We start from the raw sequence: 26725 nt of genomic DNA on the forward strand, positions 1-26725 counted from the left end.
ACGGCTTGGATCAACAGATACATCACGGTGTGTCCCACAGCAAGGACGGATCACATACATTCAAGGTGGGTCCCACTATCCAAAGCACTGGACAATGTGGATAAGACCCATACATCACAGTATGGCCCACACATCACAGTGGCTTCCACCATCTGGATAACTGGACCGTGTGGATATTACGAATACCCCGTGATTAAACCCATGGGACGTCAACACAGCAGCTATACTAGCTGGTGTAGACGTACACCAGACAATCCTCTTCACAGGTGGGTCCCACGTGGGGCCCACCATAACGTTTATTCTCCATCCAATCTACTCATAAGGCCACAAAGAACTAAATAAAGAGGAAAAACAAATTTCAAATAGATCCAAAACTTCTGTGATCCAAAAAGAGTTTTAATGGCAGACACTCAATCCTCACTGTTTCGTGTCGTGTGGGCCACCTGAGCATTTTGTATACGGCTGATTTTTAGGGGGGCCCACTGCCTAAATGGGGCCCACCAAATGCACGGTGTTGATGTCAACACACATCACAGTGGGGCCCACGGCCCCTGCCTCTACGTCCACGCATCAGCGCAGCGCCTGCTGCATGTTTCATATTTTTTTTTGAAAAATTGATTTTTCATGGTTTTTCCTAGGTGGGGCCCGCATCAGGTGGATCCACTCTACCCATTGGATTCTACGGCTTAAGACAGTATAAATGAGCCCAAATGTTTGATGTGTTTTGGTGCATGGAAACATCAAAGTGGGTCCTAACAAATGTAAACGGTAGAAATCATAGTTTTCTATGGTATGGCCCGCTTGATCATCGGATTAGCTTCATTTTTCGGCTCAACGCCTAAAATGGGTTGGGAAATAGAATGGACGGCATAGATTAAATTCATGCATCAAGGTGGGGCCTGCGTGAGCGGCCCACCTAATATTTGTGTCTTCCCATCATTCAGACCCTCCAAGAGGGGTAGCAAAGTGGCTGCAACGTGGGCCCCGGTTGGGTCTACCCAATAAGGATGAAATACATACATCACAAGCGGACCATAAAATCAGGGAAAGAGAGAGAGAGAGAGAGAGAGAGAGAGAGAGAGAGAGAGAGAGAGATTGAGTGATGGAGGGACCCCGGCACTATGAGCCCTCCCTTCCATGCATCACAATATACATTAAGTGAGTCCCATTACATGTGGCCCACCGATCAAAATCAACAGTGGAGATCCTTTCTCTACGAAAATGCAAGGTTTAGATGACCATATTCATGTGAGGAAAATAAATATTATGATCGGGTCCATGGAGAATGGCCCCATCATGGAATGATCAGAGGATCAAGGTGGGCCATCGTCCACATCTAGGGTCCAAAGTGAGATCCATACCATCATTCGGTGAGCTTCACTTGGCCATCATGAAAGCATTAAATCTAGGCTTATAAAGTACCCACCTATTAGCCTCCTCTTTAGCTCCTTGAACTCATAGGCTCCTTGGCTTCTATCTTGATGGAGAGTGATTAAGATTGGACGGCTAAAATGGGAGATTGGGGTAGGGAAGTGAGAAACACTTGGGTTAAGCTTGGAAAGCTTGGACGTTGGATGCTCCCTTGGTGCTTGGGATGGAGTGAGAAAACGAAGTTAAGGAGGGGTTGTTGTAAGGGAGATGGGATAGAGGATATAGTTTTTTTTACTTTCGGTAAGAAGGGAATGGTTAAGTATAGGTGTTGCTGACTTGGTGAAGATAAAGGTATGGGTGAGTGATGGGTTGTACTTGACTTATGATTGGTGTGATTGATTGTAGAGATTCCTTCGGTATTCGCAACGCACAGCGTTTTCCTCGAACTGAACGCAAGCCCACATCTCCTAGCCTGGGTATCGCCTCGGCGCGTAATACGCGGCGTCGGAAACGAGTGACGATGCGGTTGCGATGATACAAGTTTCGAGTCGAGCCGACTCTGATATACGTGACATGACTTAAGATCACGTGCAAACGCTGATAACAGAACGTGGGTCGCTGAAATTTGACCGGGAGGACCACGGAGGTCTACGGTACAATACGGGTTAGGATACGGGTCTTACATCTATTATATCTATTGCCAACCCTATTAGCATTAGTCATTGGATGCCAACAATTCCTCATATACACTGGCAGTACCAAAAAGGTCTAACTATCATTCAGTGGGTAAAAGCACTATCGGACGGCCAGGATTATATGCTTATAATTGTTTGTAGAGTATTGGCCATCCAAGAAAGGACCCACCAGATGAACGGTCCAGATCTCGTACATGTCCAGGTCAGTGCCATGGATACGAGGTCCAAGCTCCATTACTCAGATTCGGGTACCATCCACGAGATATCCTTATCAGCCTCAGGTAACATGGGCCTATCTTTGGGAGCGGATTAGGTGAGACCACGGATCCACCAAGGTGGGTGGGACCCCTGACTGTGGGGCTCACAGTGACGTATGTGCCTTAAATCCACACTGTCCAACCATTTTGAAAGCTTATTTTATTATATGATCCCAAAAATGAAAGCTAACTCAAATCTAACTTGGACCACACCACAGGAAACAGTCGTGAATGAATCTACACCATTAAAAACTTCATGGATTCCACTGGAGTGTTTATTTGCCATCCAACCTGTTGATAAGGTCACAAACACCTAGATGAAGAGACCAAACAAATATCATCTTGATCCAAAGCTTTTGTGGCCCGCAAGAAGATTTTAATGGTCAATCACCACTGTTTCCTGTACTATGGTCCACCTGGGATTTGCAACTGCTTCATTTTTTTTAGATCATGCCCTAAAATGAGCTTTCAATATGGATGGCCAGCGTGGATGTAGTCACATACATCAAAGTGGGCCCCACAGTCAGGGGTCCCACCCACCTCGGTGGATCCGGGGTCTCACCTAATCCCCTCCCCCTTTGTATGGTCATCCAGGCAATTGAATGGGCTAGGTAGAGCCCCATGTCAATCCATACCCAAGCTCACCATCTTGTAAGATAGCACGAATCTGGACGGCTCATATTTTCAGACACCCTGACTACAAAAAGAAAAAAGTTGATTTTTCTGTTAATCAACGTCCAAACAATCGTAAGCCATTATCCAACTTGTGGTTAGCTTTCCGAACCATGGAGGGCCACGTTTTGGGGTTGGCTTTTGAAAGGTAGATTGGCCAAAAGCTTTACAATCCATGGATAGCCGGACATCACTCACGTGCCAACACCGTACTACGCTCATGCCCATGGATTTAAAAGATGATTCGCGTCAAATCTCTCTCTCTCTCTCTCTCTCTCTCTCTCTCTCTCTCTCCGCTTCAATATCATAGTGACAAATATGGTTCCGGGCAATTTCTCCGGGGATTTTCAAATTTTGTTGTTTTTCCCACGATATTATTAAAACATTTAATAATATAATAAATTTACTTTTAAACTATATATCTATATAAGAAATTCCTTAAGGTGCCACTAAAAACTTAGTTCATCTCATTTTAGTTGTATCAGAGAATGTATTCTTTGTGCATTTAGTTAATGAAATTTCACTATAGTTCATTATTAATCAGTGTGACTTATTAATACCCTTTAGTTAGGATTAAAAACAGTCCTGATAACCACCCACTCTAATGCATAATTATTATGAAGTGGCACCCAAACATGACCCAAGGTTTTTACTTTTCAAGTTAATACTGTCACATTATCGCCACAAAAACATGACATCTTAAAATTTCTGCCAATATTTTGAAATTCGTGTTTATATCATTGTATTTTTCACAGTACCGTCACAAGATTTCTCAAATTTTGGTAGCATTTGGTTTATTGTAGTATACATGATCAGACCCAGTCGCAAGGCGCAGGTTCCCATCGGATTATCAAGATTGACCAGCCATGGATGGCCAACGGTTCGAGAAACACAGCTTGGACAATCCTAGCCATTCAGCCAGTGGCCTTCGGCTGACAAAAAACCGATGGCCAACAGTTCGAGAAACACGGCTTGGACAATCCTAGCCATTCAGCCAGTGGCCTTCAGCTGACAAAAAACCAATCACTAGCTATATTTTTTAACTCTTTAAACCATGCTCGGGCATACTGTATGTATGAATCACCATAACCTGTTGATCAGCACTGTTTACAGGAATGCAGAAGGTGATTTGTTAGGGAATGGCAATAGGCTGGGCCCAGCAAACTTCAAAAAACACCCCTACTATTTGCCAGACTCGTATGAGAGCAACAATCTATTGCTAGAATACATCCATATACATCAGGATCCAGGCCGTTGGATGCAGGGTCATGAGTGTGTACTCCGCAGCATTTACCGGAAGGGCCTCACCGTCAATGGGGATCCCTAGAAATGAAACCCCCAGAATCCAATTACTTTAGCACTATGATAATTTAACATTTTTCCATTGGCTGGACCATTGATTTGCATGTCCAGGAGTTTCCAATCTTGAATATCTTGAGGCAGCCACTTTCATCATTGTTTTCCACCCATAAACGGTGTGGATCACTGAATATGACCCCAGATCCAACAGCTTTCCTTGTAGCAATATGTCAGGATGTAGTCTGGCAAACCTCTGCAAAGGGAAGTAAATGTACTGTAGAAGAAATCAATTACAGACCATACAATTACATCAACTATTCACTGGTAGAGACTGGCAATATTTCTGTTCCTTTGAGTTTTGAAAGATGCTCAGAATTTCATTAAAACAATCAGATCGTTTGGTTGAACTTCCAGAGAGGAGGGAGTCAGATTGGCTTTTCACAAGTGAGCCGCTTTAATGAGTTGGAAAACCAGACTCTGTAGCAATGCATCCGAACACAACACAAACAGGTCTGCCTAAATTTGGTGTTTATGCATCAAATACTGCTTTGGAGGGTGTGTCGAAATGGGCCCCAAAAAGCAAAAAAAAAAAAAGCTACACATGCTTCAAAAGACTGCTTCTGGGGAGGATAACCACTTGAGGAAACCACAGGAAAAACATTATACATCAACAAGGCGCCTTAAAAAGGAGCTTCTCTAATTTCTCAATTCATAGTGAAGGGGCAAGAGCCAATGCCTCTGCCTGGTCAATCAATCCATGTGCTGTAGAAAATGATGCCTGACATCCTCCTCACCACTCATTGTTTCCTGCCTGGCCCAAGTTCCCATCTGAGAAACCACTGAAAATTAAGCTTCCCACAACCTGTCGGGGAAGGAGACCAAGTAGGTGGCAACCTTTCCCACTGTCCTTGGCAATCACTGCATGCCAATCACAAATGATCAATACTATGTTATACCTTCCCAAAAAATGACGAAGAATGCACATTGATCCCAGCCTCACAAACACCCAACTAGTAAGATAGGGTTCTTTCCACCAGCACCTACAATGCACTCTGATCATCAAAAATCCTATTATCTCATTCTTGCTAACTAGGATTTCCAATCCCACAAACAATATCTTTTATGTAACCCAAAAGTTCATATTCAACCTAGGACAACCTTCATTTTGGACCAAATCAAGCTCCCAATTCCCCCACCTGAGACGTGGCAACCCCACACTTTTGCCACAAATCGCCTCTTTAATCTTCTTTTTTATTGATAAAAAAGGATTTATTCAAGGCAGACGTCAATGGATATTAGTCTCTTGTGCACAGATTTTTATTTTTTTTAATCCCTCTCCAAAGAGCTTTTGGCTCTTTTGCTAAATCATCAGTGCTGCTACCCAATTCCTTTGCTCAAATCCACAAATGCCAAACCCTCTCTTACCCAAATTTTCTCACGCTCATTCAATGCTTTAGTTGGAAGTTTAATGAGGAAGAGGTAATAAGTCCCATGGATTGGATAGGGCAGTACTCCTCCCAAGCAAGAGAAGGCACACCATGTGGCAATTTTGGAGCACAAACACCCCAATCTTGAGATGCAGTTTCCAAGCAACCTCCCAAAACAATAACCAGATGAATGATAATCCAAATCACCATGGATCTCGAATCAAATGGTATGCATGCATTGCAGTCTCCAACCTTCAGCCTGCAAGCCAGCACCAGCCCCCACCAATCAAGTCGGCAGCATTTCAAGCACTGGTATTCCTTTCAAAATATTTCTATTGACAAGATTAATTAGTGGTAGATGATGAGGTGCTCAGGTTCGTCCCCACTGCTAGACCACCTAACGATCCAGACCATTAATCTAAGAGGTCCAACATTACATTGTCCACAGAGCAAAAACATTGCCAGTCAGAGATTCTCGCCATCCATATTATGGTTAATTAATAACATTTTTTTTTGAGAATTGTTTCTAACTCACAATTGTCTCAAGAAGGCATCTCCAATGGATGGCAGAGATCTTTGCCATGTGGCGCCATCTACACTGGAACTTTTTCGGACAGTCAGGATCATCAAATGGTCTGGTAAAACTGGCCTCAGGTCAAATTGCATGGACAATGGTATATGCATCCAATAATGTTTTCCCTATATACCAAATCAATTCCGGAGATCGTTACCTCAGTTTCTGCATAAGCTAAAATTTCCATAATCAACAAACAAGATTAAATCCAGAAGGATTGTGAATGGAAAGGTATGGGTCACTGTGGGAAAAGAAAGAAAAAGAGAAAATTGAGCTAGAGAGGCATTACCTTGAAGGGCACCAATTTGATGGAAAATTCTGAACCTTGACTAGTGACAGAAAGGTCTTGAGCAGGTCTTGAGCAGGTACAAACCACGAGGCCCATAACATGAACGGGACCATCCTTTTTGTTCGACATCAGCAGGTTCCCGTCTTCCCCAATATCTTAAGGCATATCAAAGTATTGAAATATTTGATTAAATCTTGAAGAGGGTATAAAATAGTTGATACATGCAGAATAAAAACCATTCTCACCAAACAACAATAGCACATGATATAATAAACAGAAACAATAAGGCTTTATTGACAAATCGAATTAGTTGAACATCTAAAGTGGTAGACTTGAGGCGACAGCAATGAAAAGGCTTATTATGATGGGATTCCTTTCTGCAGAGGGAATTTTGATGCAGCAATCCTTTTCATGGCCAGGAGGAAATTATAAAAATAAATTATCTTTCCTACTTACCACCGACCCCATTAGTTGGGATAAGCCTTAGATGATGATAGTTTTTCCTAGTTATTCATAATCCGCAACTTGCAATTATGTTCTTTACAAGTCCAGCTTGAAAGGGATGTAAAGTAACTTGAAGATACAATAACAAAATTTCACTGCTGATTAAAAAAGAACTTTGGTTATTGCACTTTATAGGACTAGTTATTGCAAATCAACTTCAGATGAAACGGAAGGACCCCTAACGAAATCCATCTAAGTTGGGTGTAAAGTGTAATATATGAAGTCCATATCTAACTACTGAATATCTAATGTCACTAATTAATGAGATCCCCTTCATGGAAGAAACTTGATTGTAGTTAATGGGTGCTGCATTTCTTGGAAAAATGGGGGAAGAACCAATCACCTTCTCATCCTCCGCCCCTTCACAGCTGTTTTTTGTAATGGTGACTCCGTCAATTTAAAGTGGCATGATTCATGCCAAAGTCCATCCAGCACCTGTTCAATGCCTGGGGTTTTGGGTCCTTTCCATCAAAAGGGATGAGCTTTTGGTGCAACCAGGATTCAATGAGATGTGGATACATACTATAGAGAGAGGGAGAGATGTGGATACTTGAATTGCAAGAATGGACAAGAGTACACCCGCAAGAATGTTTGAGTAGAGGAACAAGCAACCTTGTCGAATTTGAAATTTCTCATTATGACTTAAACAAAAACCCATAAACTTAGAAATGTGGAATGCCTTGCCTCCTACACACCCCCACCCCCTTTATAGGCCTTAAAGATAATCCCCATGAATATTTAATGAAGATCCCCCAACTCTTCAACTTCAAATCAATCTAATGTACTTACGATGGCAAAAGCCTAATGATGTAAAAGCAAATCTACGAAATAATACTTAAAATCTTCAATCACAACTTCACATCATCCTCCATATCTTCCACAAAACGTAAATTGCATTTCCTAACATTTAGGGCCTAAATCTAGCAACAAACCATCCAAAATCAGCATATGATGGGCTTTGCCATCCCCTCAAGATGGAAAGAACTCAACTCCAACGAGTTTGACACTTCATACAAGTGATAGAGGTCCAGATCCAATCTTTTCAATTTGTTGCTCATGATCCATATGCATTCAGAATATAACTTGTGTCTTCCATTTCAACAAGTACTGTTCATAATGGCCTCATAGAGTGCCGATGATCATCTGCAGCACTAGTTCATTTTTTTTCTTCCCATTGCTTGGGGAGTAGTTTCTCCATATCAGTATCAACTTCGTCTTGCATATCAACCACCTCAACATGATACTCGAACAAATTTGCCACACGAAGTAAGCAAGATATCAATATTTTCTAGCAACTCGATCTCATAAGCATTACCACCCAACTTTCTCTTGACTCGGCATGGTCCAATCTTCTTCTTCTTTTATTTAAAGGTATTGTCCAATCTTCTTCTTCTTTTATTTAAAGGTATTGTCCAATCTTCTTAGACTTGAGCTTGTTGTAAGTTTCCCTCAAAAACCTTTCTTTACGGAGATAAACCATACCCAAGTCACCTTCTTTATAAATATACTCGTTGAGATGTTTATTTATAGCTTCTCAATACTTGGCTTTGCTCTCTTTGATATCCTTCTTTCGCTTCTTTTTCTGTTTTCTCTTTCTTCTTTTGAACTTTTTTATGTCGGACAATTATGGTAGGAGTTCGACTTCTCTTGCTAGACTCCTTCGGTAATGCGCAAAATTCAGCGTTTTCAAACCTAGTGCTAATATGATGTTCAATGTTTCTCCTAGGAGGAAATCGGGCTGGGAGTTCTTCGGGTACCAAGTCTTGAAACTTATGAAGGTGCTTCTGCATGAGAGGTGGAACATCCAACTGTCTTACTTCTTCTTTAACAACGAAGACATAAATGATCCTTCCTTTCTTCTTCAAAATAATGTACACTAAGCGATTATGACCCTCCTCTATATCAAATTTGGGTGTTGGAACATCTTTCATTAGGTGCAATGTGATATTAACACCATCCTTGATGAATGAATAGGTGTTATCCTCAGTCAATTGCACCATATCTTTATCCTACAGCCAGGTGTTCCCAACAAAAACATGGCATGTATCCATGAGAACCACGTCACACCACTACTCATCCTTGTACTTAGATCCAAAGGAGAAGGAAAATAAGCAGCTAAAGTTAACAAAGACTTCTTAATGCAAGGGCATTTTCACACCGGGCTCGAGTGGGGTGGCTTGTGGGATGCAGAGGCACACTCGGGGTGGGTGGCCCGTGTGAGGTGGGTGACTCATGTGAGGCGGTACCCATGTGATGTGGGGCCCACGAGGGTGGTTCGGCTGAGGTCCCAACCTATGGGATGTGGGGCCTGGGCTATGAGATAGAGGGATTAATTCACCATACTCTATCAATTTGAGCTTTTAGAGCAAGTGGTTAGCTATCTTGCATCAAATTGGTATCAAAGCAGGTCTCGTATTCGAGACTCCTCACCAAGGATGATTAATGCAAGGGCATTTTCACACCAGGCTCAAGTGGGGTGGCCCTGAGATGCAGTGGCACACTTGGGGTGGGCGGCCCATGTGAGGCGGGACCCATGTGATGTGGGACCCGTGAGGGGGGCTCAACCAAGGTCCTAACCCATGGGATGTAGGGCCTAGGATATGAGATAAAGGGATTAATTCGCCATGCTTTATCAGTTCAAGCTTTTAGAGCAAGTGGTTAGTTGTCCTACATCACTTATCCTCCTTTTTTGAACCAATGAATCTTGTAAGAACATGGATGCTTGTGTTCTTTAAGTTTTAATTTATCCACCATTTCTTGTAAGGCAATGTTCTCTCTGCTTCCCAATCTACTAGAAGCATGCATATCTTCACACCAGAACTGCAGATAGTGTAGAAGATATTATGTCACAACCATCGTCCCTTATCACTCAGGGCATTGGTAGCATCTTCGTTGCATAACCAACGTTTCGCCCATCACCATACATATCTGCTGCATCTTTCCCAACATACGCCCATTCTCATATGCATGTTCTTCGTATTCTTTGTCATCTTCAGTTTCATTTGCATGCAGTTAGAAGTGTCTTCAACATATTCTCCTTCCTCAGCCAGATTCACTCTAAATGAGGATTGATATTCAGGACCGGTTGCCTACACTTTTCATCTTTTCCAAATAATTTACTTTCTACTCACCTCAACAGATTTGTTCAGCTTGAAGATTGTACCACCATGCTAACACATCACCAAAGAATTTCATAGTTATTAACTTAACCTCCCAATTGCCTACGATTTTGTCATACTCGAACACCTTTTCCATCTTGCTTAGCCAATTGATGAAGTCATCAACATACAAACAACCATAAAATTTCAGAATTTCTACATTAATTCCGGGCTTTCTATCACATTCCAACCAGTGTTTTAAATAGTGGTTGCGTGTTACGTAGCGTTCAGCCCTTTGTAGCTTGTAGCTTGGAGCGTAAATAGTGTAGTGTGTAGCATAAGTAGCGTAGCATGTAGCATAAGCTACACGAAACTTCTATTTTTTAGTTTAAAAATATGATAATTAGTTTTTAAGCAATGTGTGTGTGTGCGCGCGCGCGCCTTACGAATGATTCATTTTTTCAAGTACAAGCATGTTCAAACAAGTTATTAATTATTATTTATCAAAAGCTAATCCACATATAAAGTCATAAAAATATCAATAATCAAATAATTATCGCATAACAACTTTCTAAGCAAACCATTTTAATTAATAATGTCTAATTGAAACCACAAGTCAACTCACAAGTATGAAAAGAGGTAAAAATCCTAGAGGTTAAGAGGGGTTTTCCTTTTTAGCTTCAAAGGTTTTTAAGTGTACGAGTTTCACACCAACTTTAACAAAGGATCACTACCATTTTTAAGTGAAAGTAAATATAAAAAAGTTTGGTTTTAACTTTACATTTTAAGTTTTTTTTATGATGTGAGTTTTACACCATTATATAAAAAAAATACATTGTAGCGTACACTACATGCTACGTAGCTATAGCGCTTGCACTATTTAGCTACGCTACGCTACGTAGTGTTACGGGCACTATTTGAAACACTGGATCCAACAATCGAAGGATTCAGTCATTAGTGTCTTCACAAGTTGTGGCCGCCCATTGTAGGTTACAACCTTAATAAGGACTCATAGCCATTAACGTAACCTTCCAATTGTGTATGGTTTCATTGTACTCAAACACATTTTCCACCTTAGTCAATCGATGAAGTTGTCAACATACAAACAACCATAGAATTTCAAAATTCCTCACATTTATTATGTGCTTTCTATAACATTTCAACTATCAAAGGATTCGATCATTGGAGTCTTTACAGGTCGGGCCTGCCCATTGTAGGGACCTTCCCCTACGCAGTGTTCGAAGTATTGGTATCACTACAAGTTTCATTGGCCAAGGATGTGGAAACAATATTGATATCGCTAATAACCGGAAATGGGGGGAAACATGGGAAAAACGGTGGAATTTTTAGTGAAACTTCAGGAGATGTTAAAATGTATATATTTGCATATTTAGGAATAAAAAATTTGTAAAAAGAATGCATACATAACAAGTTTCCATTTAATGGGACCTTAAAAGCTTGTGTTGTTGTAAGAAATTAGTCCAACCATCCCATCCAGCCTATTTAACCATCCAAACATCCATCGATGTTGCAAAATATCAACAACACATGATATTTCACCAAGAAATCATCAACAATTAGAAAGGAAATGGAAGATTGTGATCTCCATCTCGCGCATGTTACGATATCGATAATATCGAGATATTATCAATATTATCAATGACAAATTGAACACTACATACAACCATGTGCCCATGAAATAAAAATGAAATAAAAAAATTTATAATAAACAAAATTTTAATGATATCAATTCGTTGGCGATATTATTGAAATATCATCAATACACTTATGATACAAGCATTACCTAGAATTTACATAGTTAAAAATATTGGAGATACATTGGCGAATTAATGCAATGATAATACAAGCGACACCTAGAATTTACATCGATTACATTAGCGATATTGATACGTTGGTGATACTTAGCGGTACATTGCTAATACCTGGAATTTTTTATACTACCAGCATTATCGGTATCACTACCGGTGTTATCGGTATTGCTACCAGTGTTATCGGTATCGCTGAGCTGAAGATGAAGATAATATCAAAGATATTTCGATAATATCAGAGATAATTCGAACACTGCCCCTACGTCCATGCACTCCAACTCCGGTCTCCAAATTCCTTCTACACCGGAGGTCTCCCACTTGATTAGTGATATTGCTTATCATATGCATCAGTTGATTACTCGCTCTATGAGTGTGTGGATCAATTGGATTATTAGCACAAACTCTTCCTATGTCACCCCCTTCAAAGCCATTTGGAAATGATATAGTGTTGAAAATCACCGAAGATGACTTGGTCTAATACCAAAATGGTGCAACCCTGTTATCGATTCAATGAGATGTGGAACTCGAATTGCAAGAATGGACAGGAGTGTTCCTACAAGAACGTTTAAATAGAGAAGAATGAACAACTTTATTGAAATTTCTCCTTATAATGACTTAAACAATAACTCATAAACTTAGAATAGTGCAACCCTATTATCAATTCAATGAGATGTGGAACTCGAATCGCAAGAATATACAAGAGCATGCCTACAAGAATGTTTTAGTAGAGAAGAATGAACAACTTTGAAATTGACATTTATCCCTATATGACTCAAACAGGAACTCATAAATTTAGAAATGTGGAATGCAACCCCCGACAAATCCCTATCAATCTTCAGCTATTAGATTGATTTCAAATCATTCTTATCCACCAAAGATGGCCAAAAGCCTGATAATAGTAAAAGCATATCTAGGAATAATCCTCAAAATCTTCAATCACATCTTAAAATCAGCGCCCATATCTTCCACAAATACTAAATTCTGGTTCCTGACATTTAGGCCCTAAATCTAGCAACAAATGTCTAGAGTTAGCACATGTTGGGCCCTATGATAGGCATGGTTCTGAACAGTGTTCATAGTGTCAGTATCGCGCTATGTATCGCACCCTTGGGATACAAATACGTATAGGTTACGCACGGGATATATCGTTTGTATCGGGTAATTTATCGCACTTTTTGGGAAACATGGGAAAACATTGGGGAAATGGTTGAATTTTTCAATAAAACTATAGGAATTTACAAAAAAAAAAAAAAAAAAAAAAAAACCTTAATATACACTTTTAAAACATAACATCTCAAAAAAGAAGTGCACATAATAGGTTTCCTTTGTATAGGGTCCTAAGTTATGCGTTGTTTGACTGAACAAATGCAACTATATTCAAATTGAATACATAACATTTATAAATGTATCAAGACATGTATGAAAACCCAACCAATTCATTCAAAAGCAAAAGAAGAAGTAGAAATTGAAAACTATACCTATCAATGATGTGACTGGCTATGGCCTAGACCCACATGGAGTTGCACAGTGGCTCGTAATCATCATCTCCATCTCTAAGGGGTTGGGAACAAATTGACAATATTGTTCCCAAATCATAGTAGAATGGCACTAGTTAAGATACTCCCTGATATAACGTTGGTACTCATCCTCTCTAAACTGAACCAATACGCCCAGTTGTCGGTGCTATGTAATAATCATAGTTTGTAGCAGGCATAGATGGAGCTCCTAGGTATCCATACTGCCGCCCATATCCCTGCCCATTTGCAGAAGTGAAGTCATGACCGTAGTCAAAAAAACGATGAGTCGTGACTCCGGGAGTCACTCCGCGCATATCCACTAGCTCCATATCCATACCCATACCGTGGCATAGAACTCGAGCTACTCTCCTGTAGCTACTCTCCTGTGTTTGTGATCCATAATCATGATGTGACCTAGAACTCGAGCTCCCCTCCATCATCCGTGATCCCCGTCCGAAGCCTCTGATACTCCCACGATCATATGTCCTTGATGGATATCGTCAGTAATCAGGATCATCATCGTCACCGAGATCCACAACATCCTTGTCACCTATATATGGGAGTCGCCCCAACTCCTCCCTAATCTCCCAATCTCGTGCATGTCGTTCATCTCTTATCTTCCCATTTTTTCAACAACATTACGATACCCTCCCGCTAAATGCTCCTTCCAAGCGGGTTATCCCCTCCCCCCAAAATGGGGCCGCCCAAACTCCTCCATATCTAGCGCATGTCGTTCATCTTTATCTTCCCATTTATTTTCAATACAGCCCTCATCTCTACTCGCACATCTAATGGGCACTTAGGGCAGTCCACAACATTGTGATACCCTCTCGCTAAATTGAGAAATTTTAAATTTTCTTCAATTTTCCCAAATCAACCGACTTACACTCGAATTTCAAAATTACAGTATGTAATAATCATTTCATCAAATATTCCTAAATACTTCGAAATTAGTCTCAATCCATAGCTGGTTGAAGGTAAATTAAAAATATATATATTTTAATTATTTTAAAATTTTAAAATTTTAAATTTTAAATAATTATTATTTTCTGGAATTTGAAAAAAAAAAAAAAAAGTTCATAAATCAGTAGATCAGGCATCGTACATCTTGATTTCATGTTTGGAGTGCAACATTGCAACCAATTTGCGTAAAATTGGGAAATTTTCAAATTTTCCCCAATTTCCACCAAAGCACCCCACCTACACTCAAATCTCAAATCCACATTGGAAATCCTTGATTTTCCATGGAAACCATGAAGAATTAAGGATTTCTTTTCATTTTACGCTCATTTTATATGATTTAAACCAAAATAAATTGATCAAAATGGAAAATATCTCACCGATTAAATAACAGCCCCTAATCCTTGAATATGGTGATTCCGGGTTCAAATTCTTGTTTTCCTCCCAAAATCTTGCAGAAGATGGATCAAAATCCACCTAAGACTAACTCAGAAGAAAGAAATTTAAAGGAAAATGGAAAAATTTTGGGGTTTCCTGAGTTTTTTCAAGAGGGGAAAAAAGTTCCAGAACGATATCTGTCAATATCAACAGATATCGACAATTTCTGGTATAAATACAACAGAACACCGATATCGATGATATATCGCATGATATCATGGATTTTGTTTAGCAATTAGGATTTTGTTTAGCAATTTGACAGTATGATTAAAATTGCCTCCCATAAGATAACATACTCCTGGGATGGAGCAAGAATCATCTTTAGCTTGGTTGGTTGCATAACTTCTTTTAGCAAAATTTTGCATTTGTCTCCCTGCACTATCAAATACTCTAGGAAATTTAGGGATTGATAATAGCAACAGAAAAGCCAACAAGGGAACTGATTCCAGTCAAATCTCTTAGATGACCATATCAATGGCTTTGAAGATTTGCATCCATGCTTGAGACTAAGGGCTGCGTTTCTGATATCCTGAATTGCACATTTCATTTGCTATTAATAACAATTGACAATTGTTTCACTGCTTCTCAGATAATGCTGTATCTTCTCTTAGGTATTCAATTACTTGATATGCCATATGAAGTTAAGAAAACCAGCACAGTTAACAATAAACCAATCAAAACAATTTGGACCTTTCAGCTTCCAACAATCCTTTCAGTTTCTTGGATTATCAAAACCTAGCTCTTTTTAGTTTTTTCTTTTTCCCCCTTAAAGTCTGTTGTTGAAAGTAACATCAATCACACACACCAATGATTTACAAAACTACCACATGGAGAAACAACAGATGTCAAAACTGGCCACAGGAATAGGAAATATCTAAATGCATAAAGCTTAAGAACAAATGCTAGCCAGTAATGTAATCTGCAAATATGAAATAGCCAAGGAGAAAGTTTAGAAGTAAAACCTTTCAAGCATCAACATCTCAGAAACTTGATAGCAGAACTTTTACAAGTTTCTGCTTTCACTGAATTCAGCACAGAATGCATCGCATGCTCACAGAACAATTAAAATCCCATTGGCTTCTTTTGGGGAATCAGAGGCAAATATTACCAAGTCTACAGTGAAAAAAGGTGACTAAGCCCACCAATCTTAGGCCTTTGGAAGCGAGGTGCACAAGCATCAAACTTCGGCCCTGGAAAATGCAGGGGAAGCATCAATAATCTCCTCAAAAATAAAAATCCCTTGCACAGCCAAATGGTATGGGGGAAATCAAACAATTCAAAAATGGATCCAGCAAAGCATATACATTGAAAACTAAGAGCATAACAGAGCTTATCATTGCACAAGGTTTGCAATCAAGTACCACTCAAATTGAAAAGAAGGAAAAGGCAAAAGAGTGATTTGATTGGCCATTAGCTCTATGAATACATACTTAATTTCATGGATAAACTTCTCCATACAACATTGTAAGAAGCATAAGGAGACATTCTTACACCTGAACATAAGCCACTCTCATATGAGCACCTTTTCTTCCTTTGGTAAATAAGCATCCAATTTTGACAAATCAGAGACGCCACAGTGTCTGTCACAAGACTGAATGATAATAGCATCATCAAGGATTCTTGCACAAAACATGAGCAAGTGGCCATCATCATGAAGCTAATGTAGATTGACACAAGTGATGAGGATCTCATATTCATCTGAAACATTTTATACTACATGTTTCTGTGTGGGTGTTGTAAATTGGAATGTTTACTCTTTTGTTCAAAGGCTCTCCACAAAAGAACTATTTAACTGGTATATGCGGTGTCTCGTTCGCTAGTTCTGCTTTGGAAAGGTAAAAATCCCAGGGATTGAACCCTGGATCACTCACACACTATACTGTCTCCACCAGCTCATCCAACAGGCGGGAGACTACTGTGATTCTCTATCATTTTCTTAGAACAATAAATATCATATAATCTCAACCACACAGTGGCTAGAACTATGGGGGGATGCTTTATTACCTAGGATTTAAAATTAGTCGGACTAGAACAGTATATGTGGAATGCAATTTTAGTAACAGTAGAAGTGGAAACAAGGAATTAGTTAAGATTGCTGATGAAATACCCAAAATTGAAGTGGCATGCCACCAATCAATAGGTAATAAGACCATGCGAAGTAGACTTAGCTGATTTGACCACGTGCAATGAAGAGCAAGAACTGCACTTGCTAGGAGTGAGTTGGTTCAAGTTGGAGGCTCTGCTAGGGAAAGGCACAATATAACATGGGTGGTGGAAAACACTTGATAACCCGTGGCAAACCAAGGATATGGTCCTTGATAAGGTGTTATGGTGGAATAGGATTCATGTATCAATTTAGCCAACCCCAATTAGTTGGTATGAGGCTTAGATGATGACAGTGGTGATGGTGATTATGGACAACCAATGAATTCTTGCAAAAATGAAAATGTAATAAAGAAATGTCTAACGAATAAGAATGCAATTAAGAAGATTTCACTAATTGATTATGGCATAGCTAGTTGATTAACTTTGCTAGCTAACTACCTAAATCGAAGGCTTGGGCATCATTACTGATGGGCCAGATATGGGGCTTGGGCTTAACGGGCATAGGCCTAGCCCATGGATCACGAGCCAAGTTTAGCCTACATCACTGCTCCCCTGCTTGAAATAACTCGACTCTCACTGGTTAATGGCCTGACATTGCTCATAGAGGTCAGGATTCAAGCGCTAGAAGTCTGTAGTTGTGATCCATGTAGCATCAAAGAGAGGTCGTACTTGCCAACAGAAGAGAAACTTCTGATAACCACCTTGGCGCGTGGAAACGATCCGGTCATCAAGAACATCAACGATAGCGTCTATAGGGGGGCAAAATGGTCAGAAGTGTTATGGCTAGTTCTTCGATACTATCATCAATATGGTGCCCATAATAGATGGAAAGATCTTCCGCATTGAAAGTAGGACTAATCGGTAAATCCGATGGGAGATGTAAAATATAAGCATTGGCACTAATCTTCTTTATGATTTTAAACGATCCTGCATTGCGAGGATGAAGTTTTTTTGAGGTACAAGGGCAACCGTTCAAGACGAATACGAGCCATAACCATGTCACTTTCCGCAAATTCAACAAAACAATGTCTTGTATCTGCATGTTTCTTATAACCTTTATTACTTGCAACGATATTAAGTTGCGCATGAAGTCATCAACTTCCGAGCTTGATCTCGGCTTTATGGGTATGGGAACTGAATCAATTGGAAGATGCGGTTATATACCAATTACTACTTCCAAAGATTACATACCTATGGAATTGTTGACTAAGTTATTATAGGCAAATTTAACCATGGGTATTACTAGGTCCCACATAGTGATATGATCTCGTACAAGACAAGCCCAAGCTATAGTCAACCAATTCCGTTTGACAAACGCTCTGAGAATGGTAAGTACTACAGAACCAAAGCTTGGTTTTCGTTTTTGGCTAAAGAGTTTTCTAGAAATAACTCATGAACTTGGTATCACAATCTGACACAATTGTCTTTGGAAGCCCATGAAGACAAACCTCTTGAAAAAATAATTGAGCAATCTTAAGAGTGTCTGTTGTATTCGAGCATGGTTTGAAATGAGTCATCTTTGAAAATCGATCAACCACCACAAATATTGAATCAACTTTTCTAGTTGTCTTTGGCAAACTCGGGACAAAGTCCTTGTTGAGATCTTCCCATGGAGCATGTGGGATCGACAATGGTTGATACAATCCATTGTTTTTCTTTTAAACCATAACATACTGGCAAACCTTGCATTACTAGCAAATCTTTGAGACATCTAATCTTAGACGAGGCCAAAAGTATCCATCCGAATGACCACCACAACCACCAACACATAACTCCCTCATAACATACTCACGGATGGACGAATAAGTAGCCATCATGAATTTTTAATGTGGGTGTCTCGTGGCTTCCACGAAGAATGTATGTACAAATACGTCCGAAATCCTTGTCATCAGCATACGTCGTATCTCTTTGAATTCCAGAACAGTGACTGACATCAATGACAATAAATGTGCACGACAGCACAATGCATCAGCAACCTAATTTTGCCAACCTTGTGACGGATGACAAAGGAGAATTCCTAAAGGTAAGCACTCCACTTGACACGACGAGCACTCATATTCTGCTTAGGAGTTTAGGTGCTTAGAGTGCTGCATGATCAGAGTATAGGACAAACTCCTTACCGAGCAAATAGTGATGACAATGCCATAGAGTATGAACAACAGCATAAACTCCAAGTAATAAGTGGACTAGCATTGCTTCGTTGAAGAATGTTATTGGATGGCCCTCTTGACTAAGAACTCCAATGCCGATGTTGAAAGCGTCGCAATTCTCAAATACTTTCTCTAAGTCTGAAAGGCGCGAGATTGGAACTTTGGTCATCTTACGTTTGAACTTATCAAATGCTCATGAAACTCCCTTTGTTTCATGCAATGTGTAATCGGAGCCATAACGTCGTCCACACGAAACGTCTGTAAAATGTGGCTAAGCCATGGTAACTACGAACTTCAAAGATAGTAGTAGTTGTCAACCAATCAACAATGGCTTCACCTTGGCAGGGTCCACCTCTACACCTTATGACGAGACAATGTACCCTACGAAGACCAAATATGCGCCCATAAAGGTGCACTTTTTAAGGTTGATGTAGAAGCACTCTCGGCGAAGGTCTTCCAAGATAAGGCCTAGATAACTGAGGTGCTCCTTCCTTGACTTACTATAAATAAAAATGTCATCAAAATAGACAATGGCATAGTCGTCCACGTAGTAGGTGTCCTCATTACCGCAATAATAGAGGTTCCTGGCTTGCAAAAACTCATTAGAAAGTGCCATATGTGTTCGTAACGGTAACAATTAACACTCCGCCATTCTCGCCTGAGGAGAGGATTACGATTGGGACATTGCCCTTTGGTGTCATGTCCCTGTTGCACTAGTTGTGATGCAGGACACATGATTTAATGCTAGCATGCAACATGGAGATTATGAAAGAATCCATAAAGTAATTCAATTAATAAAAAATATTAACCTACAAATTAATTAAGAGTAAACAATAGGGAATAAAATCTAATTTAACCTAAATCACATGCCCGTATGCTAAGAAATCATATAAATCAATTAAATCTAAGACAGATGGAATGATATAACTTCCAATTTAGCATAGGCACATTCCACACTCAATGAACAGATTTGCAGGTTTTATAATTATGGTTAGGAAAGGGAAAAATCTGAAATTAGGAAAATTAGGGTTTATGGGAATTGGGGATTTTGGAATTAAGGTTTTTAAAAATTGGAGAAAATAAGAAATCGAAGATCTAGGGTTTAGAAGGTTGTAATGGGAAGGGAAAGAGGAATATAAGAGAAAAAGAAAAATACCTTTCGAAGAAGAGAGATGAAGGATATAAGAAAAAGAGTACCTTTCGAAGATGAGGAAGAAGATGTACCTTGGGGAATCCACCACCAAACAAGTTTGTACCCTTCCACAATTCAATTGGAATGAAGGATTTTTTTTCAAAAAAAAAAAACCCCAAGAAAACAATAAGGAAAATTCATTCACACAAGGGAGCTTCTCTCTTCTTTTTTTCTTCTCAAATCTCCACTGGGGTTGGAACTCCACTCCCCTTATGGTTTTATAATTAAAAAATTCAGAATTAAAATTCAGCATAATTACAACTATGTCACTCACTTAAGTAAAGTAGTCCATCATCCAAAATAAGGAAAATAAAATGTATATTATCAATCTCAACCATCAAATAACTCTTAAAAATAACAAAAACCATAAAGTAAGCAAGATTAGAGTCCATGGGGCTCAAATCTAACAGATTGGTAGCCCGATGGCCTGATCAACAAGATCCAATGGTCTGATCGACACGAAATAGAAATTTTATTACTAAATGATCTCCTAAGCAACTCACATGCATCATCCCAAGGTGGGGTCTTCCTTGTGCACGTCCAATGCATGTGGGATCTTCAAAATGGCTTGGTGGGCCCCATCTGGAACTCGTCTCCCATTCACAAAGAAAGGTGCGCTGACGTGGGTGGTCGTCTCCATCTCTGGTACACCCGTCCTCTGATGTCCCCATCAGGTTGCCTTTGGTATGAGTTTTGCAGCAAAGGCTGTGATGGTCGTACAAGCTAAGTCTACATCTATAGGCGCAACTAAAAAGGGTAAGGAGGTAGTCGATAGCCATGCAGTGGAGTTCAATTAAAAAGTAGATCCGGACCTTTTCTCAAAGAAGGTTCCCCGGCTTAAAAGCCAAAACATCGAAGTGTGTGCCACCGCAACTGTTGTTCAACTCATCGAGCCTTCCGATGAACATCATCGACCGATTCAAAATCATACATGACAATCTCGCATTGGATCTTTTAGTGTAACCCTGCCTAATAACAGTTAATTGTTAAGTGGTCCATCTCCGCAAGCTTATAGCAAATAGAAAACTCATTAAACTTCTCGATATAGTCATTGACCGATAAAGTTCACTGTTTGAATGCAAGGAGCTCTTGGAGAAGAGTATCTATGTAGTATGAAAGAAAATACTTACTTTCCAACTTCTCCCTCATGTTAGCCCACCTGGTGATAGGAGGACGTCCCATGATGAGATTGTTGTCATTAATGCTTTGCCACCATATTCATATTGGGCCCTTCAACTTGATCTTAACAAAGGTCACTCATTAAACATCATCCATGTCATACCATATAAAATAGTCTTCAAGCATTGTAATCCAATCAACAAAAGCCTTTGAATCAAGGTGACCGTGAAGTTCGGAACTCGACCCGTACTTTCTTGGTGATATTGTCTATCTGGGGCGTCTCTATCGAGGCATGATGGAATCTTTCTGCAAAGAGTCGTTGCATGAAGTCATAAGCAGACACCCGAGGACTCGTACTATTTTGATTCACTGAAGGTTCTAGATGGAACTCTTCTTGTGGGTTTGGGTCACCATCGAGAACTCCGATGGGATGAGATTTCCCCCCATTTGGTTCTTCACATAGTTAACAACGGTTTCCAAGCTAGCTGCCCTTGCAAATAGCTTGGTGATGCAATTGTCTCACCATTTATCAGTAAGCTTCCCTCAATAGTTGTGACCACTATGGGTAAACGTCGTATCCGGGGGTGACGTCGGGAGAGTAATGGACAGAATATAGGGCGGTTTTTATTTAGAACAAAAGATTGTTTATGGAATGAGATTCTCTACTTTAATGGGTTGAAACAGCGCTGAATTTGGGACTGTTAATGGTTTAGGATTTTGGACTTTTAATATGTCATAATGTGGGCTAGAATAGGGCGGGCTTTTAGAGTTTTAATGGGCCAGAATGGTGCTGATTTTGGGGGGTTTTAATGGGCTGGAAGGGGGTTGATTTTGGGGGGTTTTAATGGGATAGAGTAGGGATTTTGGGGGGTTTTAATGGGCTGTAATATGAGCTAGATTTGAACTAAAATAAGGCCGATTTTTGGATTGTTATCAGGTTGGATTATGGATGGTGGATGGTTGATTCTTGGGTTGATTTCAGCTGAGTCTCCCCATCTCAATTGGACTTTTGGGTCTTGTAAAAGGGGAAAAAAAAAGTAAATGGGGTAGGATGAATGCAATTAAGGAAAAAAAAAAAATGAAAAAGATGTAGAATTTTATGATTAAAGAACCTGGAAACAAAATATAGAGATCGTTGTTAATCCAGGACTTCAACCCAGCCATTGGGACCTGCTCTGATACCAAGCTGGTGCAACTGGCTGATGAGAAGGATCCACCCAAACGTAGGTACATTCAACTAAGCACAAGAATCACAAGCAAGGCCAAATAATAACTAGAAAATTTCATTCATTTCCAAGGTGCCTTGATACTAATCATGCTAGGCCCTTAAATAAAGTTTTATGCGTACAAATAAGAAAGATTCATAATGTCATTGACAACGAATGACTTATTACAAAAATGAAAAAGTAATAAAGAAATGCCTAAGGGATAAAGAATGCAATTAGGATGATTTGACTGATTGATTATTACATAACTAGCTAATTGATTTTGATAGCTAGCTACCTAAATAGGAGGATTGGGCCTCCTTATTGATGGGCCAGATTTGGGCTTGGGCTTTGTCTTAATGATCCTGGGCCATGGATTGCGAGGCCCCGTTCAGCCCGCATCATAGGTTAAGAAATCGGTTTTCAGTATAACAGCCAAATGAACTGCAACTTTGATGGGATGTTGGTGAAATCTATGTGCAGAGTTTTCAATTTCAAATGAAAGAACCATTTGATTTGATTCAACAATAGAGATTCCACAAATGAAGCGGTTGTAACTGAACAGACCACGCCAGTCAGGGCTGACGAGAAAGTGAAAGTGGATATCCTACTGGCCAACAATCAATGGTTGGGACTAGAGTGAATGGAGCAACCACCCGCGGATTCACCACTTGTTTGTTAGAAGATCCATCATACATCTGGCATTGCATGGTTCCAATTTGCAAAATTCCTTCCACTCTGCAAGAACTATAAATCATTATCTGAGGAGTAGATCAAACAGACAAGGCAAGGCATTCTCAGCATGTAAGAACCAACAAACCAGACAAGGCATTCTCTGCATGTACCAGTTAGACTGTTATTTCATGGAGCACCTTCTAACAAAAGAGTAGATGTCCCAATTTCCAACATCTTTAAAAGGAGAAGCTTGCACAGCAATACAAACCCATAAAAGACCATGAAAGTACAGGGAAAAAGACAAAACAAAACCAAAGTGATGCTTGGAAGCCTTTCATAATATTTCATTGCTTTAAAGCAGTAAATCATACAGACGCTTCATATTCACAGCAATTCATTGTTTTGAACCTTGATGACTCACATATTGAATACCATAGTAAAGGGCACTCCTTACATTGCAGTGAGGACATTTGAATGAAGGAACCCTATTCTAGGGGGGGAAATTTCCTACACTAACCTAGAGTTGCTCTCCTGCTTAACTAATAGGAAGCTAGGTTTCAACAGAAACCAAGTGCCTTAGCTCCAACAGATGTTCATCGTTAGAGATATGAAGCATAAGGCGAAGATTTGTCATCATTGCTTCTTGTTCCCAACTTAAGGGCCCAGAAGCAAATAATGCCTCCATAGTAGAGCGATAGGCATGCAACTCTAACTGATGCACTTCACTTGCCAGAACCTCTTTCCTAGAAAAAGGGTGTTTTCTACCATATTCCTGCCCACTAGAAGATTCGGCATCATCTGAATGACAATCCGAATCTTGACAGGGGTGTGTTGTAAAATGATGGTGTGACACATAGGGACGACAGTTAGTGCTACTACAACTAGCAACAGGGCTTGACCTACTCTCAGCATCACTGTAATCTAAGCTTCCTGGAATGAAACATCTGTCATCAGCATTTGGTATCCCCCTGGCCATATCCATTTCCGAAACTCGAGTCATTCTGTTGTTAAAGGAAGCATGCATGTAGTTGTCACCCAACATTGTTTTTGGGGAAGCAACAGCATCTACCTTTTCCAGAAATGGGGCAGGAAGCGCTGGAAGAAGTCGCTGACATTGACCCTCTTTCTCAACCGCTCTGATTTTTCGACCAACTCCAACATGTGTTTCAGCATGGGACAAGCAACTCTGTGAATTTCTCTTCACGCCTCTAGTGGGGAGCTCCTGGAAATGGTTGCCTCCAGCTCGAACTTTCATCCTTACATCCGGCAGTGGCACTCGGCAGCTAGGCTTCTGATAATACTGTGCTAGTGACAGCTCATTAGCGTCTCTATCTTCACCGCTTCTCGAATCCTGCGTGTACATGGGAAAATAGTTAGCAAATGATGTTCCTAGGCCTCCAGATGATATTTAGAACCCATTATAATAACAAGATCAGGTACTTGCTCCAAGATCATGAACAACAAAACCAAGTAGATCTGATTCAAGATAATGGGCCAATTTTCAAAAGTTTGTGTATAGGATGAGTGGATATTCTCAAAAGCTTCAGGTACATATATAGAAGAGCTTTGCTAAGCGCACACATGTGTGCACTAAAGCTCATAGGTGCAAGATCCAATCCATCCATCGGGTTGGTCTGACATTCTACATGCTTTCCCAAAAATTAAATCTGGTTCCCTTCAGCATGTGGGCCCCGATATTGGAAACAGATGACTTCGGCCAAGTTTTTCATTGCTGTACATTGGTCTTGCAAACTGTAACGCCCTGACCAGTGGATCAACCTGATTCTTAGGCTAGGGCATCCATATAGTGGTGCCTTTCTGATGGATGAAATTGGATCTCGGATCTATCACGCCATGCCAGCACGTGTGTAGGATGTACACAAGCTTTATTGCACATGCGTGTGCACTTAGCAAAGCTCTATATAGAATAAGTGCAGAAGAGTTGGAAATTTTAAAACCAAAAACAAAAAAAAAAAGAAAGAAGAAGACAAAAGAATAGAATGAACTTACCTTCCCAATTATGACCCATTGGCCGTCCTTCCATGATTGCCGCACCCTGAGGTGAGACTTGTTGACTCTGAATTCTCGGGAAGATCCGAGGAGCCTGACAAAGAAGCAATTTCCACCAGCGACGTTCACGACTTCCGCAATTTTCCACAAGTGATTATCAAACACCTCAGCAATGTCGCCAGCGACCCAATTCTCCTCACAGCCCAGAGCAGGGGGCCGAGGCCTAATGTCCTTCCTAGGCACCTTTTCAACAACTGGCTCGCCTTGGTCACCCAGTGGACGGTAATACCTAACATCATAATAGTGACCATTTCCATACACGACTTCGCCACACCACCAGGAACCTGAGGGCACCTCCTTTTTGCTCAGCACCTCTACTTTACTCCCCTTTCTGAGCCTCATGACGATAATATTTTGAGAACAACAAGAATTTTTAAACCTGGTATACAAAGAAAGAATACAAATCAATCCAATGCCAAACAGATAAATTCTCCAATCGAAATCCACGTCAAACAAAACAAAATCAAGCACACGTTAAAAATCCGAATCAATGCAAACTAAGAATATTCCAAATCAAAAACAAATTGAGTAAACACACATCAGACAAATTGAGAACCGTTCAATCAAAACAATTTAGGGAATCCATTGCTTCCATAGACACGAAACATTACATGCAAACCCTAATCGAGAAATCAAATCCAGAGAAAGAAATCTTAACATATAGCGGCTTAGGAATCAGATGCCGTATATATACTCATTAGAAGCCGATTCTTCCCTAAGAATCACACATCGCCCTAAAAATCAACAAACACTAATAAAAAATAAAATTTTAAATTTTAAAAAAAAAAAATCACACCAAGAGAAAGCCCTAAACTAACCCCAAATTGCAACAAAATACGTGATATTCCACCAAAAAAATCCCAAAAACAATTTCACAGGCAAATGAAACGAATATTGGCTCCAAAAAAAAAAAAAAAGAAAAGATGAATTTTGATTCCACGAACATACATTTGTGTTAAAAATACAGGGAAAAAAAAAAATCTTGAGGAAAGCGATGAAATTTGAATCTCTACTCCAGAACTAAAGATCGTTCGAATTGCAGGAAAAAAAAAAAAAAAAATTATCACCTACCTTTGTCAGATTTTCGATCTTCCAGCGTTCGATTGCTACTGCTTTGCGCTCTCTCGAGATTTGCAAAAAAAATCCGGAATTTGAAAGCAATTATAAAAAAAGAGATGGAACTATAAAGGACTTTAGGAAAATTATTAAATTTGGTTTTGACGTGATTTTCAAGTCCGTGTTATTTCGACGAAGGAATATGCTCTCTTTTCTTTCCTT

General features: G+C 39.9%; 1 protein-coding gene across 7 annotated transcripts; it reads right to left on the minus strand.

Annotated features, from left to right (window-relative positions):
- Positions 1–4584: 4584 nt before the first annotated feature.
- Positions 4585–26725, minus strand: LOC131255794 (uncharacterized). 7 transcript variants are annotated; one of them, XR_009176443.1, is made up of 6 exons: positions 26519–26723; positions 25388–25826; positions 24447–24728; positions 15893–16120; positions 6585–6739; positions 4585–5212 (listed from the first exon to the last, which is right to left on the minus strand). XR_009176443.1 is itself a non-coding variant. In XM_058256620.1 (3 exons), the coding sequence occupies exons 2-3, from the start codon at positions 25787–25789 to the stop codon at positions 23928–23930; spliced, it is 1203 nt and encodes a 400-aa protein (XP_058112603.1). In that variant the 5' UTR covers positions 25790–25826; positions 26519–26725; the 3' UTR covers positions 23686–23927. The 7 variants fall into 7 exon arrangements, 1 of the variants encoding a protein (XP_058112603.1); XR_009176437.1 differs by having other exon boundaries at positions 4585–5334; XR_009176444.1 differs by lacking the exon at positions 4585–5212 and adding an exon at positions 5825–5980.

The sequence above is a fragment of the Magnolia sinica genome, chromosome 1 (genome assembly GCF_029962835.1).
Source record: "Magnolia sinica isolate HGM2019 chromosome 1, MsV1, whole genome shotgun sequence".
NCBI lineage: Eukaryota > Viridiplantae > Streptophyta > Magnoliopsida > Magnoliales > Magnoliaceae > Magnolia > Magnolia sinica.

Excerpts from the sequence above, each read along its gene's own strand:
- LOC131255794 (XM_058256620.1), bottom strand. The coding sequence starts at position 25,789 with ATGAGGCTCAGAAAGGGGAGTAAAGTAGAGGTGCTGAGCAAAAAGGAG. Across the intron at positions 24,729-25,387 it reads AATGGGTCATAATTGGGAAG|GATTCGAGAAGCGGTGAAGA; the intron begins GTAAGTTCATTC and ends ATGTACACGCAG.